At 40.2% G+C, this 19292-nt stretch overlaps 1 protein-coding gene across 2 annotated transcripts in view; it reads right to left on the reverse strand.

Annotated features, from left to right (window-relative positions):
* Window positions 1-9838: 9838 nt before the first annotated feature.
* Window positions 9839-19292, reverse strand: part of ZNF654 (zinc finger protein 654) — a 59189-nt gene continuing 49735 nt past the window's right edge. The window contains exons 7-9 of one of the 2 annotated variants that reach the window (XM_073305704.1): window positions 16463-16604; window positions 11313-13611; window positions 9839-10923 (exon numbers count right to left, since the gene is read on the reverse strand). In XM_073305704.1, the coding sequence (XP_073161805.1) occupies window positions 10916-10923; window positions 11313-13611; window positions 16463-16604 (2449 nt within the window). In that variant the 3' untranslated portion in view covers window positions 9839-10915. Of the gene's footprint in view, window positions 13612-16462; window positions 16605-19292 lie in introns of both variants that reach the window. The other variant, XM_073305693.1, reaches the window with a different exon arrangement.

The raw sequence follows: 19292 nt of genomic DNA on the forward strand, positions 1-19292 counted from the left end.
AGCTTCTTTAAGTGCTTAGATGACCATTCAGCATGCTGATGTTCAGAAGTGATTTTTCTAGTGTTTTAGATAGATATTTGAAAGGCTGATTTAAAAAAAAATTAAGCAAGGACAGTATTCCTTAGCAGGACTATGGCAATATCTACTCACTAACCCGGGGTGGGCAAACTATGGCCCGAAGGCCACATCCAGCCCTTCAGACATTTTATTCCAGCCCTCAAGTTCTAGCCAGGAAGCATGTGGCTCCCAGAAGCAGCAGCATGTCCCCCCTCTGGCTCCTACGGGTACGGTCAGCCAGAGGGCTCTGACACTGCTCTTGCCCCAAGCGCTGCCCCCACAGCTCCCATTGGCCAGGAACTGTGGGGGCAGCACTTGGGGACCAATGGGAGCTGCGGGGCATTGCCTGTGGATGAGGAAGCATGGAGAGCCACCTGGCCGTACCTCCGCAAAGGAGCTGGGGTGGAGATATGCTGCTGCTTCTGGGAGCTGCTTGAGGTAAGCGCCACCTGAAGCCTGCACCCCTGACACCCTCCTGTGCCCCAACCCCCTGCCCTGATTCCCCTCCCACCCCCCAAACCCCTCAGTCCCAGCCTGGAGCACCCTCCTGCACTCCCAACCCCTCATCCTCAGCCCCATCCCAGAGCCCGCAACCCCAGCCTGAGCCTGCACCCCAGTCCGGAGACCCCTCCTTCACCCTGAACTCATTTCTGGCCCCACCCTAGAGCCCGCACCCCCAGCTGGAGCACTCACCGCCTCCCACACCACAGCCCCCAATTTCATGAACATTCATGGCCTGCCATATAATTTCCATACCCAAATTTGGCTCTTGGGCCAAAAAGTTGGCTCACCCATGCACTAACCTCAGCTGTTTCTGCTGTAGCCCTCTTAAAATAACTGGTTAAAATTTTTACAACATGAAAAGGATTTTCCCCCCACTTGCCCAAACTCAAAATTGACTATAAAGACTTTGCTCAAACTTTACATTAAAAATGCCTTTGGCTAGTGACCAAGAATGCAAAACATGTCCAAAGGTGAAAGCTATGGAAAATTATTAACCTGTAAAAACAAGTGTGTGTTGAAGAAGCTGGGCTGAAACTTCAAAGTGCACTTGTGCTCTGAAGAGTAACTACAAATGGCACTCTTATTAAACAGGTAATTCCTGTTCTTATTCAGTCATATCTACTTAAATGGTCAACTTGTCATTTATTCCTGTTGACTCTGCAAAGCTTACTCAGATATAGACTAGCACTGGACTTTAATACTAATGCAGGAGAATAAATATAGTTCCAAATGTAGGAACAAACACTGCTGTTTCATGTGTACATCCCCAGTGACGTCAATAAGGTTGCACAACTGTATCTTGAGGGCAAAACCAGGCTTATAGTAGCGTATCAGTTACTGGTGGTTATGTTTGAGAAGAACCCAGCTTGACTAGGATGCCAGTTAGAGTGCAGACCTTGCAATTTGGAAACAGCTTTTTATTTGAAAACTAAGCAAATTTGATCTGGAAGTTACTGAAACTAAACAAATATTGATCATGTCAATTTTACAGTCACCTGTTAGAGTAAGCATTGTACTTTACAGAGGGCACAATTAGGGACTACAACAAATGGCATAAGTGCAAAATTTTAGGATATTACATGGGAACACATTTAAATCATACTGGGATTTACATAAACCTTCTCTTTACCGTTTTGTTATTCTATACGAAATGTCCAAACAAAATGGGTCACACATATATCAATCCACATTGTTTATATTAATACCTTATTTGTTGAAACACTGTATATCATCTGCAACTATGTACTATGTTAAAGCTCAAGATACACTACTTCGTTACTGTGCCCAATTTAACTTACAGACTTAACTTCTTTTTCATGTTCATTTTTAAATTGACCTATGTTTATAGCAGCCAGACTCTCCCGACATTCTATTACCCATTTTTCCAGCATCAATGTTAATAGGCAATATAGAACACACTTTCAAAAACAAACTCCTTCACTGCATCAAGCCTGGCTTTTGCTCTTTTCACAACAAGAAATCTAGTCTTCTCAAAGCCATTCATGGTCTTCTATCTACCTACCCCACCTCCTACATCCTTTTTCAGATCAAGGCTGCATTTAACATTATCATAACTTTCTCAATATCTTTGATACTTTACTAATTGTTAAGAGCTCCACTCATCCAAAACTCTACCACCTTCACCTCCTTCCTTGACTCACATCTCAACTTTGCCCCCTATAACCTGGAATTTAGGTATTTGAATCAGAATTAGAGAACATGCCTTATAGTGACAGACTCAAGCTGCTCGATTTATTTAGCTTAACAAAGAGAAGATTAAGGGGTTATTTGATTACAGCCTGTCTATATGGGGAATAATATTTGATAAGGGATTCTTCAGTCTAGCATAGAAAGGTATAACATGATCCAATAGCTGGACAAATTCAAACTGGAAATAAGGCATACATTTCAAAAAGTTAGATTAACCAACCATTGGAACACTTTACCAAGGTCATGGTGGATTCTCCATCACTGGTAACTTTTAAATCAAGATTGGATGCTTTTTGAAAAGATCTGCTCTAGGAATTATTTTGGAGAAGTTCTGTAACCTGTGTTATACCAGAGATCAGACTAGATGATCACAGAGGCTCTTTGTGGCCTTGGAATCTATGAAAACCTAGGAAAAATCTAGGAACCCCCCACCCCCATAATCTTTTGCCACATCTCTAACAGCTCTAGTAATCTGATGTTAAGTTAAATGGGAAATTTGGCATGCAACTATGCATTTGACTGTATGGCCAAGAGGTAGTTCATATTTTTTGATGTTAAACTACTGTAATTCTTTTATATGCTTTTTTTTTTTTGGTGCATCTATATATTTATTGCCCTATGTATGTTGAAACTAAAGTTTTGTCCTTCAACAGAATCTAAAGTGTGAAGGGAAGATTAACTCAAAAATGAAATGTAATCTTTTAACCCAGCTTTTTTGTCCTGATTTTACTAATACAGTTCAGGAGCACAGGGAAGAGATCCCTCAACCTAATGAGAAGTGTCTACAGAAGGAGGTTATAAACAAAACTGGGTGACTGAGAAGAGGTACTTGTTATTACAGATGGGTTTTATAATGGTTATGACCCTTGAAAGATATTTAACTCTAACTGTTGTTTGGCGCAGCTGTTAGTAATAACTGAATTGTAGATTCCCCTTTTTTACTCAAGCAGGTAAACAGAGGATCATAAAAGAAATTCGATAAGTAATTAGAAAAACAGTATACATGGTGAAATTAAATCATGGGAAACTATTTTTCCCCTCAGAAAAGGAGTTTGTCTCATACCTTATAAAAGGAAAGAGGATTGGAAAGTTAGTTTGGAAAATGAATACTGTCCACCACATACAGAGGAAGGGAACAAACTAACTTCTCTTTATCTACAGGACTTGGTAAAGTAGGTCTTCTTTCTGCGTTCTGTATTGTGCTCATTAATCTTTGATTAATAATCTGATTAAATAATTCCATTTGAGCCTGTTTGACAATCTCCAATCCTTATTAAATTCAAACACACAACAAGATCATTTTCATTTTTGTAGACAAAAGAGTGGGTGAGATAATTTGGAGATTAGAACTTCAAGAGGAAATATTCCAGTTAATTTTGCTAACCTTTATTACTTTAGTTATTACTTTAGTGTTTGTTCTTCAGATGCTTTTGTTTTCCAAGCCTGCTTCAAGTTGCATTTTCCTAGTTTTGCATTCTCATGAATAGGTCAGTAGCAGTGTTAGACTAAGCTAGTTAAATACTTACCCATTTTCCCACCACAAGAGACTACTTTGTTTAAAGAATGGGATAGAACCTAGAATAAACTCTATAAGCAAGAATCAGCAAGACTACCTTTACCAGGGGAAAATTTAAACACAGACTATTAGGGAGCCATGAAAGCAAGTTATTTTCCCTATAGTAAAATCATCCAAACTATCATGCAGCCATCTGAATAGGTCATGGGCATGTCTGTCTCCAGAACATAGCCCATATGAAACACTTTGGTAGCCCTTTTCTGAGACTGGTTATTCAAGCCTTCCTCTGGTCTTCAGACAAACTCTGTAAAGACATGAGTTTGAGTAACTTCCTTTGTACACATGCAAAGAATGTAAATACCCTGCTCCCATTCTTGGATATCTATACTGACTTCCTTTCTATTTCACAGCATTAATGGAAAGATCTACTCTAAAAGATTCTCCCATTTGCCTCCAAATCCTCAATCTCTTACTTTCCTGTACATTACCAATGCTCTTTAAAAACTGGCTTTTCTTCACAGTGGGGAACAGATCATGGCTTTTCAATAGCCTTGCCTGCTGAAACAGCCTTTCATTGCAACCGATTTAATTTCAAGGCTATTTATTAATATCTCAGGATTCATTCTCTCGGGTGTATAATTCTTTCCCTACCTACATGTCAAATCTTATTCATTTGTCCTACTGGTTAACCTATGTTGACCCACTCTCCCTCATTTAGTATTCAGTTACCAGGCAAGCTGCACCTTAGTCCGTTTTTGTTCCTCAAGCGCAAGCGTCTGGTGACAAACTTGGCTTCCTGCACCTCTCTAGATGGAAATATGCAACCCTACCACTGGATATCTTGGCTGCATCTCCCATTTCACAACTATGTTAATATGACTGGCCCAAATGAGTATGACATCTGTAAATTTTCTTCTTCAGAATCCTGTGACTGTGGTTGTTTAAAGTGACAAAAACCAGCTTCTTTAAAACCAAGCATTATTTAAATCTTCACCTAAATATACACAGCATGCAGAGCAAAAAGTTAAAACAAAAGTCTACGTGCATGATTCCCCTTACCTAATCCTTAATCTTTTATTGTAAACGTTAATATGTTTCATCCAGACCAGCTACGTCCATCTCTAACTGGAAGAAGTATGCGTATGTGTGATGCTCTGCATGCTTGTCAGCTCTCACCTACTCACTGAGCAGCTAAGCCCTGCCCCACCAGCCACACATACACTTCCCAAAGGAACCTTCAAGGTTTTGGATCCTCTTTGATCCTAGGCTTAGCCATGGGAGAAGTAAGCCATTCTATTCTGGATGGAGCCAAATAATTGGCATTCGCCAATAAACCCTTTCCCCATGTTTTTCCTCAAGGATTCTTATCCATTTTTCATTATTTTGTCATTTCTGTTAGGTTCATTTAACAACCCTTTTGATTCAACTCTATGCACTCAGGCAGGATAATATCACACAGGTAATCTGAGAGGTATATGACTTGTAAACACCAAACAAAAAGCCCCAACACATTCTCCATATCACCACTTTTCACTTCTATATGCCACAAGTTTGGTTTGTACTTGCACAATATACTCTAATCCAAATCTTGTGTTTGCACATATAAGTGCTTCAATGTAGACACTCACAACCGGGTAGGGAAGGGTTCTCCCATTGCTGTAGTTAATCTGCATCCCCAAGAGATTGTAGTGAGGTCAACAGAAGAATTCTACCATTGATTTAGCAAGTCTACACTGGGGGTTCGGTTAGCATAATTACCTCACGGGGTGTAGATTTTTCACACCCCCTGACACACAAAGCTAGGCTGATAAGTTCCTAGTGTACACCATCCCATCGACCAGGGGTTCTCAAACTTCATTACACCGCAACCCTCTTCTGTCAACAAAAATTACTTTATGATCCCAGGAGGGGGACCAAAACCTGAGCCTGCCAGAACCCCACTACCCCAGGTCAGGGGGCCAAAGCCTGAGCTTCACCCCTCTGGGTGGGTGGGGAGGCGCAAAGCTGAAGCTCAAGGGCTTCAGCCCCTGGGTAGCAAGTCTAAGCCAGCCCTGGCGACCCCATTCAAAGGGGGTTGCGACCCACTTTGGGATCCCAACCCACAGTTTGAGAACAGCTGCCACAGACAGACTGAGGAGTGCCAATTTAGTTTTGTATGGATGTTATACAATATAGTATCACACTGCGTGCCAAGTAATGCTAGATACTGTGGTCAAATAATTTTATCAGGCACATTCCCGAAGAGATCACAAGCTCACTTAATATTAACAACAAAGACAATGTTTTATTGAACAAATCTATGTACAGTACAAAAAGTTTTTTAAAATGAAACACTACTGTTGATTTATTGCAGTTTGATGGCTCAGTTTTAATTTGTACTCTTATATAAATGAAAAGTAAAATAATTTAACATTCAACAAGGAAGCACTAATTTCCTTTCTTGCTGAACCTTTAATAGCTTTTACAAATTAACAGAGTCCCAAAATGCATACACTGCATTTAGTCAGAAAGGTGTTATACAGTACCAAATAAATTAAAAAAAACAATACTACCCCTTAAAAGTCTTTCATCCATACCACTGATGTTAAACAATACAAGTAAATGAGTACAGCTGAACCTTCATTGTGATATTAAAATCACAAGTTTAATGTTATAAATTATCCAAACTATACAATTTATAGGTTTTTTTTTAAATGAATATGGCTAAATAACCCAAGTACCAGTAACCTTTCCCCACAGATATGACCATTTTCAACCCACTTAGCACAATTATTTGTGGAGGGTGCCTATCAAGCAGCAACTTTTGAAAATCAGAATTTACATGACCTTTATAATGGAGTGTTCAAGTAGTAACAGATGAGCTCTAAAAAGCTAACTGCCAAGTCAAACCAAGTTTAGTCCACTTGGAGGAAGATGATTAAAATACGATAATCTGCACAAAAAGCACACTGACCTTGATCCAGCAAAGCACTTAAGTGCATGAATAACTTTAAGCACATCAATACTGCCATTAACTTCAATGGGACTATCTGCATGCTTAAAGTTACACACATTCTTTGCTGGATCAAAATCATTTATCAATGTTGGAGTAAGTGTATTTTATATTACACAATATGACACTTAGTGTTGGAAAAAAACAAATCCTAGATTTGGAACTTTTTTAAACCCTAAAAATTGCCAACTCAATTTAGGATGGTGTCTTAAATGTCTCTGAATCCCATAAAGCATGTATAATAATCCCACACATTAGAAATATTTTATTTTCAAATTGTAGTTGCTTAATACTTCAACTGAGTATGCCAACAGGTAACATTTTACAGAAGGGACAACATGTCTTTTGAACGAAAATCTGTACTTCAAGAAGTTACCTGCCACTTACTCCTTTAAGCGTTTGCCTAAGTGAAATAATCTAGATTTTTCAAAATTATATATACTGAACACATGTGATATAAAGACTTGTGTGCGCAACACAAGCATCTTTAAACAAAAATGAGTTTAACAGGTAGAAAAATTATGGTCACAGTTTATGCATGTGCATAGATGCACATAAACTACACACTTTAAACCAAGAAAATACAAATCCCTATCGTGTTTTTGAAGCAACACACGGCGCTTTAGTACCGGCGAAAAAGCATCAAAGATTAAGTACACTTAAAGATTTAATACTTTTTTTTTTTTTAAATCTACTGACCAAGTTTTCAAGTTTTTATAATTTAATACTCTAAAATAACCTTTATTTTTTCCAGATGTATTTAAGCTAAAACTGAAGCTAAAAAACAAAGATGAGCCTGGGAATATTCTAAAGAAGATAACCAGGTTCTTAAAAGTTAGTTGGGTAAAAACTTTACAGTAGATAAGTATGGAAATACATTTGACTGACTTGTTTCCTTAGTTTCACTTATTTAAAAAAAACCTAAAAAATTTTATACACGATGCACTTTATCTTTTAAATATGAAACAAAAAATGCATTCTTTGGTGCCTCAAATGTCATGCAGATCTTTCTAGAAGTGCCCCAGTCATTGGTATTAATGTAATGCACACATACCTGTGATCATAATTTTATACCCTTTTACTTTTGGCCAAACCCAAGTTAGAGAACCATTTTCTAGGATTCAAGAAGTAAGAATCTGAGTTAGCATTCTTTTTTCCCCTAAGCAAGGGGAAAAGGAAGGAGAAGTTATATGAACATCTATTTGATTTTACAGAGGATTACTAGCAGAGTCATTTTTCAACTATAGTGTTTCAAGTGTCAGAACAGCATACTTTACAATGAAACCTTTCTGTGTTTGCAAATGTGAGTTGTTGCTACAATGAACAGATCCTGTATCCATATTTTTAAGTGGTATCAATTCTCATATAATCTGTTGAGTAAGTGAGCCAACTGCCTTACTGTACTGTACACATATTGTGATGAATCACTCAACGAGCAAACTAACTGAGCTGGGAAAGCCCTTCTGTATTGTCCTAGGTTACTGTGAAAATCTGACTCATGCCTCCTGTTTTTATCAAGGATAGCTTCTGCCTCTCTGAATGTACCCAACCTTTTAGTTAACAGCACCAAGCAGGGTCTGAAATAAACATATAGTTTGTGTAATTTACAAAACAAGGTAGCATAGTGAGTGCGTAATTTTTCATTGCAGTTGAAAATCTGAGCACTTGCAACATTCTCCTTTGATGAAAACTCTACTCCTGGGGGAATTCTGTGCCTCTGCGCATGCACAGAATTTATGTCCCCTGCAGATTTCTTTGCTTCCCTGCAGAAAAATGACTCTCTCACAGGGAAGCAAAAAGAGCAATCATGAGACCCTGCCTAGCAATATGTTTTGGGTGCCCAGGGCAGCCAGCAGAAAGGTAAATCACTGTGGGGCAGGGGGCAGGACTGGGGAAGCCCCGGCTGGTGGCGCCTACCCTGCGTTGGGCTCAGCTGCTAGTCCCAGCTGGGTTGGGGAGGACGGGACTTCCTCTTACCCTGCATGGCATCTGGGGCCATGTCAGACCCACCCCCAATTTCTCCCCTGGCTGTAGGAAGCTCTGAAAACTCTCCCCGCTGCGCTTCCTGAGCCCATCGCTCCTCAGATGGGGGAAAGGGGAGGTTAACTATACAGGGAGCTGCGACTGCCCCATCCACTCAACTCCTATGCATCCAGACCCCCTCATACCCAGACCCTCCCGCCAAACCTCCCACCCCAGAACCCACTCCCTCTGCACCTAGACGAACCACCAACAGCTGGATCCCCACCCCACTGAGCTCCACTCCCCCAGCATCTGGACCCCCTCCTCAGCCTCCCACACCAAAACCCTCCTGCTAAGTTCTATTCCCTCCCCACACCCAGACCCCCCTCCACTGAGCCCCAACCACCTTCACCCGGTCCCCCCGGCAGAGTCCCATTACTGTTGCACCCAGAACCCTCCAAGAAGCCCCTGTGCATCCAGATCTCTTCCACACCCGGATCCCCCACTGAGCTGTCCGCACCCAGAAACCTTTCAACCCAAATCTGGATCCCCACACACTAAGGCCCTCCACACTTGGATCCTGCCTGGCTGAGTCTGCCTGCCCACACCTGGTGCACCTGGCACAGAGAGACAGGGCCCTGGGCTGTTTCTGGGGCAGGTCCTGTCCTTGCACTACGTTACGGGTGGGCGCAGCCTCATCGCCAAGTCCGTATCCTGGGGTGGAGGGGGAGCTGCACAGTGATCTTCCACCTCCGTGCAGCCAGTGGCCTGTGCTCCCCAATGCCATGCTGGAGCCTCCACATTTATTTCACAAATGAAATTTGCAGAACATTAATATATTGTGTGCAGAATTTTTAATTTTTTGGCACAGAATTTTTGGCGCAGAATACCCTCATGAGTAAAACTCAGAAATACCTTTTTGTTTTGTGTGTCTTTAGGTCTGTTAGGCAACATATTGAAACTTTCCATCCTTACAGACTCATTCTGGATGCCACTTTTACCAGCAACATTACATGGTAAATCAAAACTCAGTGCTGATCACTGAGGGATGCTGAGTGGGTACAGAAGTTTCTTCCTGATCTATTTTTGCTAATAACTGACATTCTTTGCTTTGTTCTCTGTTGTTCTATCTTCATTTAACTCACATTTTTGAGAGAAAAGCATCTCTATTAAATTTTATCCATCAGTCATACTAAGAATTAAAGGACCTTTATATTTGGATATTATTTTAACGCTATACTCCAGTTCAAATTCATCTTTCTTCACTCCGGGCATACATTATTTTTTAGCCTCAATCTGTATGGGTTAGTACCAGCAGCTGCCGTACACGTACGCCTTGTGTTAAATCTCACAGTGCCTGTAATGGACTTTTTATTTAACATTTCCAAAAAGTCAGTATGTGTAGTTTTGCCCTATACTTTAAGTGGGCTTTTAAGTGCATCTGAATTGTGTCTTGTACAGCTGATATATCTAATATCAGACTCTATATTCTGTGTTTTAACTTCCTGGCTATTGGAACACACTGTCCATCTTAGACTTCTCTCTCCACTCTTCATTTTGGATTCTGAACACAAGTTTATTAAATGACCTCCGTGAGTTTTCGTTAAAGACACAAACTTTGAAAAAAGAATGTCCATTTCCTCTATCAAATTTTTATCCATACCATGAAAATAAATGTAATGTTTCTTTAAATTAAATCTTTTTAATAATGTGGAGTGACACCCTCTGAACATGCATGGATAGGAAGGGTCTCTCTTATCAAAACTTTTTAATCCGGTGAACAGGTTACAGTGGTGTTTCTTCTCTAAGGCAACAGCCACTTCTCTTCTCGGCCTGCTCAGCTGAGTGTTTTATTTTTCTTAAGCGCTCATGCCAGACACACTGTGCTGCTGTTCTTTGATCATACACTGAGAATTCATGGGGCTTTCTGGATAACTGGTACTTTGGGGAGTTTGTAGCAACCTTTCTGGACTCAAAACCTGCACAGCTCCTACTATTCCTGTGTGAGTTCTATCTCGAAAATGTGCTTTGTCTTTTATCAAGGTCACATTTTTCTTTAGTAATCTGAGTCTGCTTTATGATTAAGGCCATCTGGGAAACAGCAAACTGATGCTTCTTCGTGTAGTGTTTTCTCACACCACTCCTCAATTGATACATCTTCCCGCAACATTTAATCAGGCACCTGTAAAATAGATTAAGTTTGTTAGGTTTCATTTTGTTCCCATGCAAATGGTGCTTTAAATTGGAATTTTGCTTGAGTTTGTCAACATGCCTAGTTTTGAACATGCAAGTAGAAAACGCATAGATTAAACTACCCAAGTCTATCTTGTCTGAATGCTCTCTCATCAAAGCTGTCTGGCTGATTTTCAACTCTCGTTTCTTTTCCTAAACACTTAGTTTGACTGAGTTTATCTTCTGGTTTATTAAAATACTTGGTTTTTATTCAGGTCATTACCACTCAATGTCTTTTTTTAAATCTGCTCTGTCTTGAAGCCTGACTTTTTCCAAGGACCATTTCTCTGTTAGTTTCTATCTCTAAATGTATGCATCTAGAAGCATTGTAAGACTTACTTTCATCATCTGAATCGAATCCAAAGAGCGTCTGACATTTCTTTTGTGCAAGGTGAGCCTCAAGTGCTTCTGAGTTACAGTAGATGGTCAGGCAGTTCCCACATCTAAATCTTTCTGCTGATTTGCTACAAGCTTTATCTTGCTCAGAATGGGCATCTATTTTATCAGTGACAGTTTTTCTACGTTTTGGCATGCTAATGTATCGTTCATCAAGGTAACTTGGAGGCAACGGTCTAACATATGGTTTTGTCACAATTAAGCCATATGAAGTATTTTCAGTTGTCTGATTTGGTTTGGAAGGTGACTGAGAGACTGCAGCAGTATTGTTTTGTGGTATATCATTGCAGTTCTGTAAAACTGGTATTGACCCATTTTCTGTCCTTGTTTCATCTGCCACTCTGTCCAAAGCTGCATCTGATGAAGCTGAACAAGTCTGCTCTAGTTCCATGTGCCCATTGACCAGTTGGTCACGAACATTACAGTTTTCAGAATTTGGCTGTACTATAGGCATCTTTTGGTCTATCAAGCTTAAAACTGTAGCAGTAACATCAGATGAATTTTCACTCCCATTCTGAATTACATTGTATGCTTTCTTCTCCATACTCTGGATATATGTCTTTGGTTCTGTAGAGTCTTTCCTTGCCTTCCAAGTTGGAACTGGTAAATCTACAGCTTCTTTTTCACTACTAGATGCATCTTTTTCTTGAAAACCACAAAGTGACTCTGATAGCGCAGCTGATGAATTTTTTTCATTTACTTCAGAACACTCTGTTTTGTTTAAATAATGCTGAGCCTCATGTTCATACAGCAAAGGAAGCTCTTCAAAAAGCTCACAGCACTCTGCAAAATTGCACTGAGCTTTAAACACACTATGACTTTTTGTATGCTCCACAAGCTCAGTGGCCAGCTTAAATCTCTGATTACAGTTAAAATGTAAACAAAAGTAAACATTTGGATATACGTGTCGCTTCAGGTGGTCTATGAAATGCTGAGAATCTGCAAACTTTCTCTGACAGAACCGACATTTTCCTTTATTCCACTTCATTATATGCTGCTGCACCTTCAGATCAGTTGGGTGAGCTTTTCTTGCATGTTTATTGAGGAATCTTATCTTTTTAAACACTCGAATGCAACTGTTGGCAGGGCACTTGAAGTTACCTTCTTGATCCATAACATCCAGATCCTTTTGAGAGCACAGAGCTCCATTTACTTTGTGAAGTATAGGAGACTCTTGACTCGGGCTATCGCCACCCTCAGGCAAACTCTCCGTAGTTAAAGGTTCAGGAGTGTTATTTAAACAGTTGTCACAACTGCCATTTTCAATAACATTATCCTGTTCGCTTATATGATTTTCAGCCACATCCAATTCCTGGTCAAGGTTTTGTACTTCTGTATCAGTACTCGGAACTACTGCAGCCTCTGGTTCATTATCTTTAGAACAGTTAAAATTCCCATTTTCAAAAGAGACAGATGCATGAGAGCAATTTACTTCACTTAAAGCAGGGGTTTCCTGATCATCGTTATGGGTAGCAGCAAGATGCTGTCTTTGTATTTTCTTGACATGATTCCTTAAGTGCTTCAGCATGATTCCTCTTTGCCTGAATTTCCTACAGCATATTACACATGAAAAACTGCCCTTTTTCTGGTGAGCCTGTGCATGCCTCACAATGTGACCACCAAGAAATTCCCTGTTGCATAACGCACAACGGTGTCTTGGTACATTATGATCTATTTTGGATGCTCCAAGAGCTGCATGGTTCTTTCTGGCATGACCTTTAGATTGGGCTTCAGAGGGGTCTTCAGGGTCAAGCTCCCCATTACTTAGATCTGTTAAAGAGACAACTTCTTCACTCAAAGCCTGATGTTGCGTCGGCTTCTCTGTATTAGCAATAGAATTTTCCAGTGTACTTTCACCTAAGCCAACAGATGCTTTATCCCCCAACAGTGATAAACAATTCTGCTTGATCATCAAAAAATTCCAAAACTCAGGATCAAAAAACAAACCTTTCTTCAAAATTGGAAGCAATTCAAAACGTACACGGTTCTGAACAGAACTAGTGTGCTCATTATACTCTTCATCTGCACATTTATATAGATGTTCAACAGTGTAATATGATTCTAAGGTGCGCTCAAGAAAAAAGATAGACAGCGCACAAATTCGGAGTATCTCCAAGTCATTTGGCAAAAAGTGAGCAATCGTTTTATATATGAGACATTTCATGATTGGATCATCACGAAGGTCCAACTGCAGAGCACATCCACATATTTCAACACAAATCTGCAAACCATCTTCTCCAACCTGCAGAAAAGAAATGAAGATTAATTATACATCATCCCCTGCTTTTATTGTTGGCTTGCGACAGAGGCATGTTTGAATGCAAAATAAAGCAGGAGCAACAAAAATTCAGTTCTAAAACAATACTTGAATTTCAACATAACTTTGTTTTAAAATATTTCAAAGCTAAGCAGAATTCAGAAGGCATCTTAGTTGCCAAGTCCTCCAAAAGCAGATTTTATTAAATTAAATAAAATTTAATATAAATAAAGCAATAAAATAAACTACAGCTATGCTGAGCATAACATTTGGTTTGCACTGCAGGCTGCATATCTAGTGCTGTCAACAAAGCTTCAGATACTTTTGTATTGCACACTTCTGTAGTCAAAGAGACAGCAGTGTTTTGGTTAAGGTTTGCTGAAGCTTGGGCTCTCTAAATTGGTCTCCATCTTGACTCATTTAACTTGTACTGCATAAAAAATGAAAACTACAAAACTTTTCAAAGGTGACAAGTGATTTTGGGTGCCCAACTTGACTTATCACAATGGCCTGATATTTCAGAAATGGTGAGCTATCATCCTGAAAAATACTAATCACTTGAAATTTAAACTAGGCCCTTAAGTGAAATTTATAATTAACATGTGTTTCTGAAAATTCCTCCTATCTGAGATATAAGATATTTTGATAAAGGAAAAATTTGGGAACAAGCTTTTATTATAACTATATGTTGCATACATCTTCAATATCTCTGTATTAACAAGTACATACATATTCACATATTTGTTGGGGCATTTAAAAATCTAAATGGCACTTAAGTGTTTAGTTAAATCTTACTAACAGAGCAGTACTAGATTAACCTAACCATCAGGGATATTTTTTGGAGTATTTTTACTTAGAGTCAAGACATGGTGAACATAATAGAGTTGTTTCACTTGTGTATAACTATACTGTAACATTAACAAAATAGGTTTACTATGGTTCAAGTGAAAAAAATGATTACACTCTTCATCCACCTAAGTCTCAGAATGCCGAATACATTTCCACTACTATAAAATCTGCTGTCAGCTGTAAAGTTAGTCAGATACTAGATGTGGAATTTGAGCTATTTGGCACATTAGGATGAGCAATGCTGCACTTTATTACAAACTTCTGTGAGACATGGGAAAGCATATAGGACAAGTACAGGCTGAACCTGGTACCAAACGCCATCAAATGAGTGTCTGAAATACAATGGGTTTTAGCATCTTGGTTTACTCTATTAGCTCTTTTGCAAAGAGCTTGTAGAACTTTCTTTTTTCCAGGATCCAGGCTTGATTAATAATCCCTCAGGACACTGCCACTATCATACAAACTCAAGATTCATGTTAAAAGAAATAGATCTATACCTTGGCTACAGACAAGAAGGCAGAGAACCAACTAAGTTTACCATGTCTTCTGCGTAGAACCTTGTTTAGCCAAAGGTAAGTAATACCACATTAAATAGTCCAATTCTTCAGCAGATATATTGCCAAAAACAAGGCTACAATTAATCATGTCAGTTTCTTAATTCAAGGGGTCTCAAATGTACATAGGGTGGGACTTGTCTTAGTAGAGGCTGCCTCATAGATCACACTTTCTCTCATTTGAGATTGCCTGGGTCATCAGCTCTCCCACCAGCAAACAAGTAACATCCCTCTGCCAACTGCAGCAATTGCTTACATTGCAAAGGAATATTAGAAAAGCATTTAGAGTATTTTTAGCTCCTTTTAATACAAACAATGAAAACAGCACCATGTAACCAGCCAGGTGTTTGCAGACCACCAGCAAGTGCTGTAGCAGCCACTTGTAGTGGATGGGACGATAGTTTGGCAACTACTGATTTAACGGATAACACCTGCCTAGAGACCATTCAAAAACCTCTATTCGCCTCCTAAATGGTAAATATATACAGCTTGCTTGGGAAAGTACTTCAAAAAGATTTAGCAGATGTGCTCTTCTGGAATTAGGATGCCAACGGACACAGGACAGATATGAGAGGCCCAGTGAAAGCCATTAACAATAAATGGTGGTACATTTAATCCAAGCGGTAAACAATTCTATGGAAGATACTATTTAATCAAAATGACAACTGAAGCTCAGCCACAATGAAGAAAACCCAACAAAAATACTGCAAAATGATCTTCTACTAATCTTGATCTAATTGATCGAATACGAAAGAAATCAGCCAAACCCATCTTCTCGGTGAGAAATATAAGTCTACAATGTTTTCATTCCCATTTTCTTTTGTAAGTCTACAGATGCTTTGATCATTTAGATCACTGGAAGTTTAACTCCCCTCCGTGTGCTACAGATAAGTTACTTGTATTGATCTATTGACACCTATTGTATTGTAGTATCCTATTATAGCTTATTGTAGAGTGGCTGTTGCGGAAGGAACTCTTAAAGGTATCTGATTTCTGCATGAAAGCATGTTACTATCGTTACAACACTTAAGATTATGAGAACAGTAATTAAATTAGAAAACAAGTAATTTTTCTTTTTCTAGTTTGTTTACTTTGTGCATTTATTTATTAGAAATGGCAACATTACGTTGTGTCAATTTCCTCTTTTATTTATGTGGGCTCCTCCTAACCCTATAGAAATAGGAGAGAAAAACAATTTAAATAATAGGAAAAAGTGCATTTGTAAAACCACAACAATGGACAAGGGAACTCAGGGTCATATGAAGTACCCAGAAGTTCTTTTAGCTAGTTTTTTGGGTCTTGACTTAATTTGAAATTAATGTTGTCTAGCTATCCCTTCTTTCCCCCTTTGCTGCAATGGAGCAGCACACAAAAAAATGAGGTCGCAATGACTAAGTTAAATTGGTAATACAAGAAAAAATATCACCACTTACTTCATCCTTAATGACCTTCATGAAAGGGAAAATTACTCTGACATTCGTAGCTATCCTTAAAAGTTGGTAGCACTGATCAACAAATACTTGTTTCGAAGGGTTAGATTTAAGCAGCAGTTTACTCCACATAAATATCAGGTCCCTATAAATATAAAACAAAACAGCTTTGTTAAGCTATGGTTGAAATAGAGCTGGCCCTAAGCAAGATGTGTTTCTATAAGCAGCTTGACTATGCATATTGTTTGCATGCTAGTAATTCTGTAACTATAATCATATTTGACAGTTAAGAGCAAAGCTAATTAAAACCACAAATATATGCATGAAGTTACATGATGGAAAAATGTCATTTTTAAAGCATCTATGGTATACCCTATCACGGACCAACTGCAATATGCAACAGAAGATTAATGGATCCAGCTTAGTATCATAGAGAACTGGACAACAAAACAAAAAACTTATAGCATTTACCCTCCTTTCCCAAGATTATAGGGAAGATGACAGTCAGGATGGCCATGCCAATATATCAATATATTCTGGGATTAAATTACATTCACTTTAAGGTGGGGAAACTTTCAGGGGCACAAATGTCTGAGGGAGACAAAATGAAAGGATGGTAGGGACACACTCTAATCCATTCCATTATTAGGGGAAGCCTATGGGTTACCATTTAGAAGATATCAATGTTTTCCATGTGCAAGTCTATATCACTATTGTACTGTCCTTTTCTGACAAGTGACATCTTCTGTACTATGCAATGTTGTTGTAGCCATGTCGGTCACCGGATATTAGAGAGACAAAGTGGGTGAGATAGAATCTTTTATTGGACCAACTTCTGCTGTGAGAGAGACAAGCATTCAAAAATTTGTCTCTCTCACCAAGAGAAGTTGGTCCAATAAAATATTACCTCATCCAGCCTATCTTCTGTACGAGCCTTTTTAGCCTGTAACATGTATATGGCAATATCAGGCCATCTGTTGAGGATGCTAGGGGAAGTCTCTGGCCTGCATATTCAGGATGAATATAGAAAAAAAAAAAAAAAGTCTCCTGCCTTTCCATGCAGCTTGACCTCTTTGATGTTATCCATCCCATAGTTGGGTGCAGGGGGAGTGGAATCTTGTGAAGAAGGAAATGAGGTCTGTACCATCTTGGTGGACAACCCAGTGAACCTCTAATGAGCAGGTACATTTGCAATTTACGGGATACTATTGGGATCCAGGAAGTGGGAGGGCAGAAGCCTGCCCACCGCTAAGGGGTCCCCCCCAGCTTAAGGGGGAGATCCACAGGACCTGGAAGCCAAGTGATTTCAGGGGCCAACTAATAAAACAGGATAGTAGGCAGAGTTTTCACTGGGATACATGCTTCACAGCTGAAAACTGGTAGAGCACATGGGCAACAGGAAATAAAGACAATTTCTTCCAACTTTAACTATGGAGTCACTACTGTGACTTCCTGAGAGATGGATTCAATGTAAGATACCTTTCAAAAGAAAGAAGCTTAAAAATAAAGTATAAGGCACCTATACCCCAGAAAGAGGTTCTTGAACACCTCTAGAATAAACCTAAGCAACCACCCTGTGGTGGGGCAGAACCACACCCCAAGAAAAGGGCTGAACCAGGCCAGAGAGGCTGTGCGAACCAGCAGCCAACCAGTGAAGGCCCGGAGAGAGCCAATCAGGGCGGGGGAGGGGCAGCCAATCAGGACCGAGCAAGGTCCTATATAAAGGCTGCCCAGCTAGGGCGCAGGGCAGTCTCTCCCTGACTGGCAAGGGAGGAGGACTGGCTCTTGAGCAGAAAGGTAGCACCTGGGACAGAGCAGTGCTGGGGAAGGGCAGAAGGAGCTGGGGCGCTCCAGCCAAGGAAAACCCCAGGCTGCAGGCCTTGCTACAAAGGGCTGAGCAGGTGCACAGGACCAAAGAGGAAGCGGCCCAGAGACAACAGTCTGACAAGGGGAAAGGAGAGCGGGCAGACAGGCTGCCACTAGAAGGTCCCTGGGTCGGGACCTAGAGTAGTGGGTGAACATGGGTCCCCCCCCTTCCCCCTTGTACTACACCTGGCTGAGGAGGAGCGTGGCCTGATACAGGCTGTGGCGGACCCCTGCGACAAAGGGGCTCAACTTTGAGGCTGCAGTTGGCCACTAGAGCTGGTGTAGACAGAAGACTGCTAACACCACCAAACCCCCGGAAGGGGGTGAGACTGGAGCAGTGGGCACTGCCGGATGGCAGTGTCCTGAAGAGGACGCCGCCGACCAGGCAGCAACACAGGTCCCCAAAGCAGCAGAGCCGATGAAGGGCAAGGCACCACACGCAAAAGGTGCTCCATGACTGGACAGAGCTAATTCCTGGAGTAACCAGCGGGAGGCACCAGCAGTGGGTCCTGACCCCGTCACACACCCTTAGTTAATAATTTAAAGAATTACATAGAACTACCTTCCAAATCTCATGGGTTAAAAAAAGAGCCAAGATTGGTTGAATCTCAAACTTTTATGAAATGAGCCTTGTCATGACCAGGTTGCAGTCCTATCAAACTAACAAAGAGATACGATCAGGCCATTTGGATTTTTTTCTAGTGAATCCCACAGAACCTAGTGAATTAGTATAAAAAAACCAAAAGGTTTGGCTGACTTTTTAATCTGTGCCAGATGTAAGTCTAGCAAACTGTTTGACATCAAGCTTCTGAAGAACAGCCTCACGAAGCAGAGGAAAAAACATTGCCAGGATTGACTGAATATGGATAGAACACAGCCATCACTTGAGAATTTGGGATGTTTCGACAGCTCCATGGTACATTTAAAAACACAATGCAAGTTGGTTCCGATACTAGATCTTGAATCT

Source organism: Lepidochelys kempii, chromosome 1, assembly GCF_965140265.1.
Source record: "Lepidochelys kempii isolate rLepKem1 chromosome 1, rLepKem1.hap2, whole genome shotgun sequence".
Classification (NCBI taxonomy): domain Eukaryota; kingdom Metazoa; phylum Chordata; order Testudines; family Cheloniidae; genus Lepidochelys; species Lepidochelys kempii.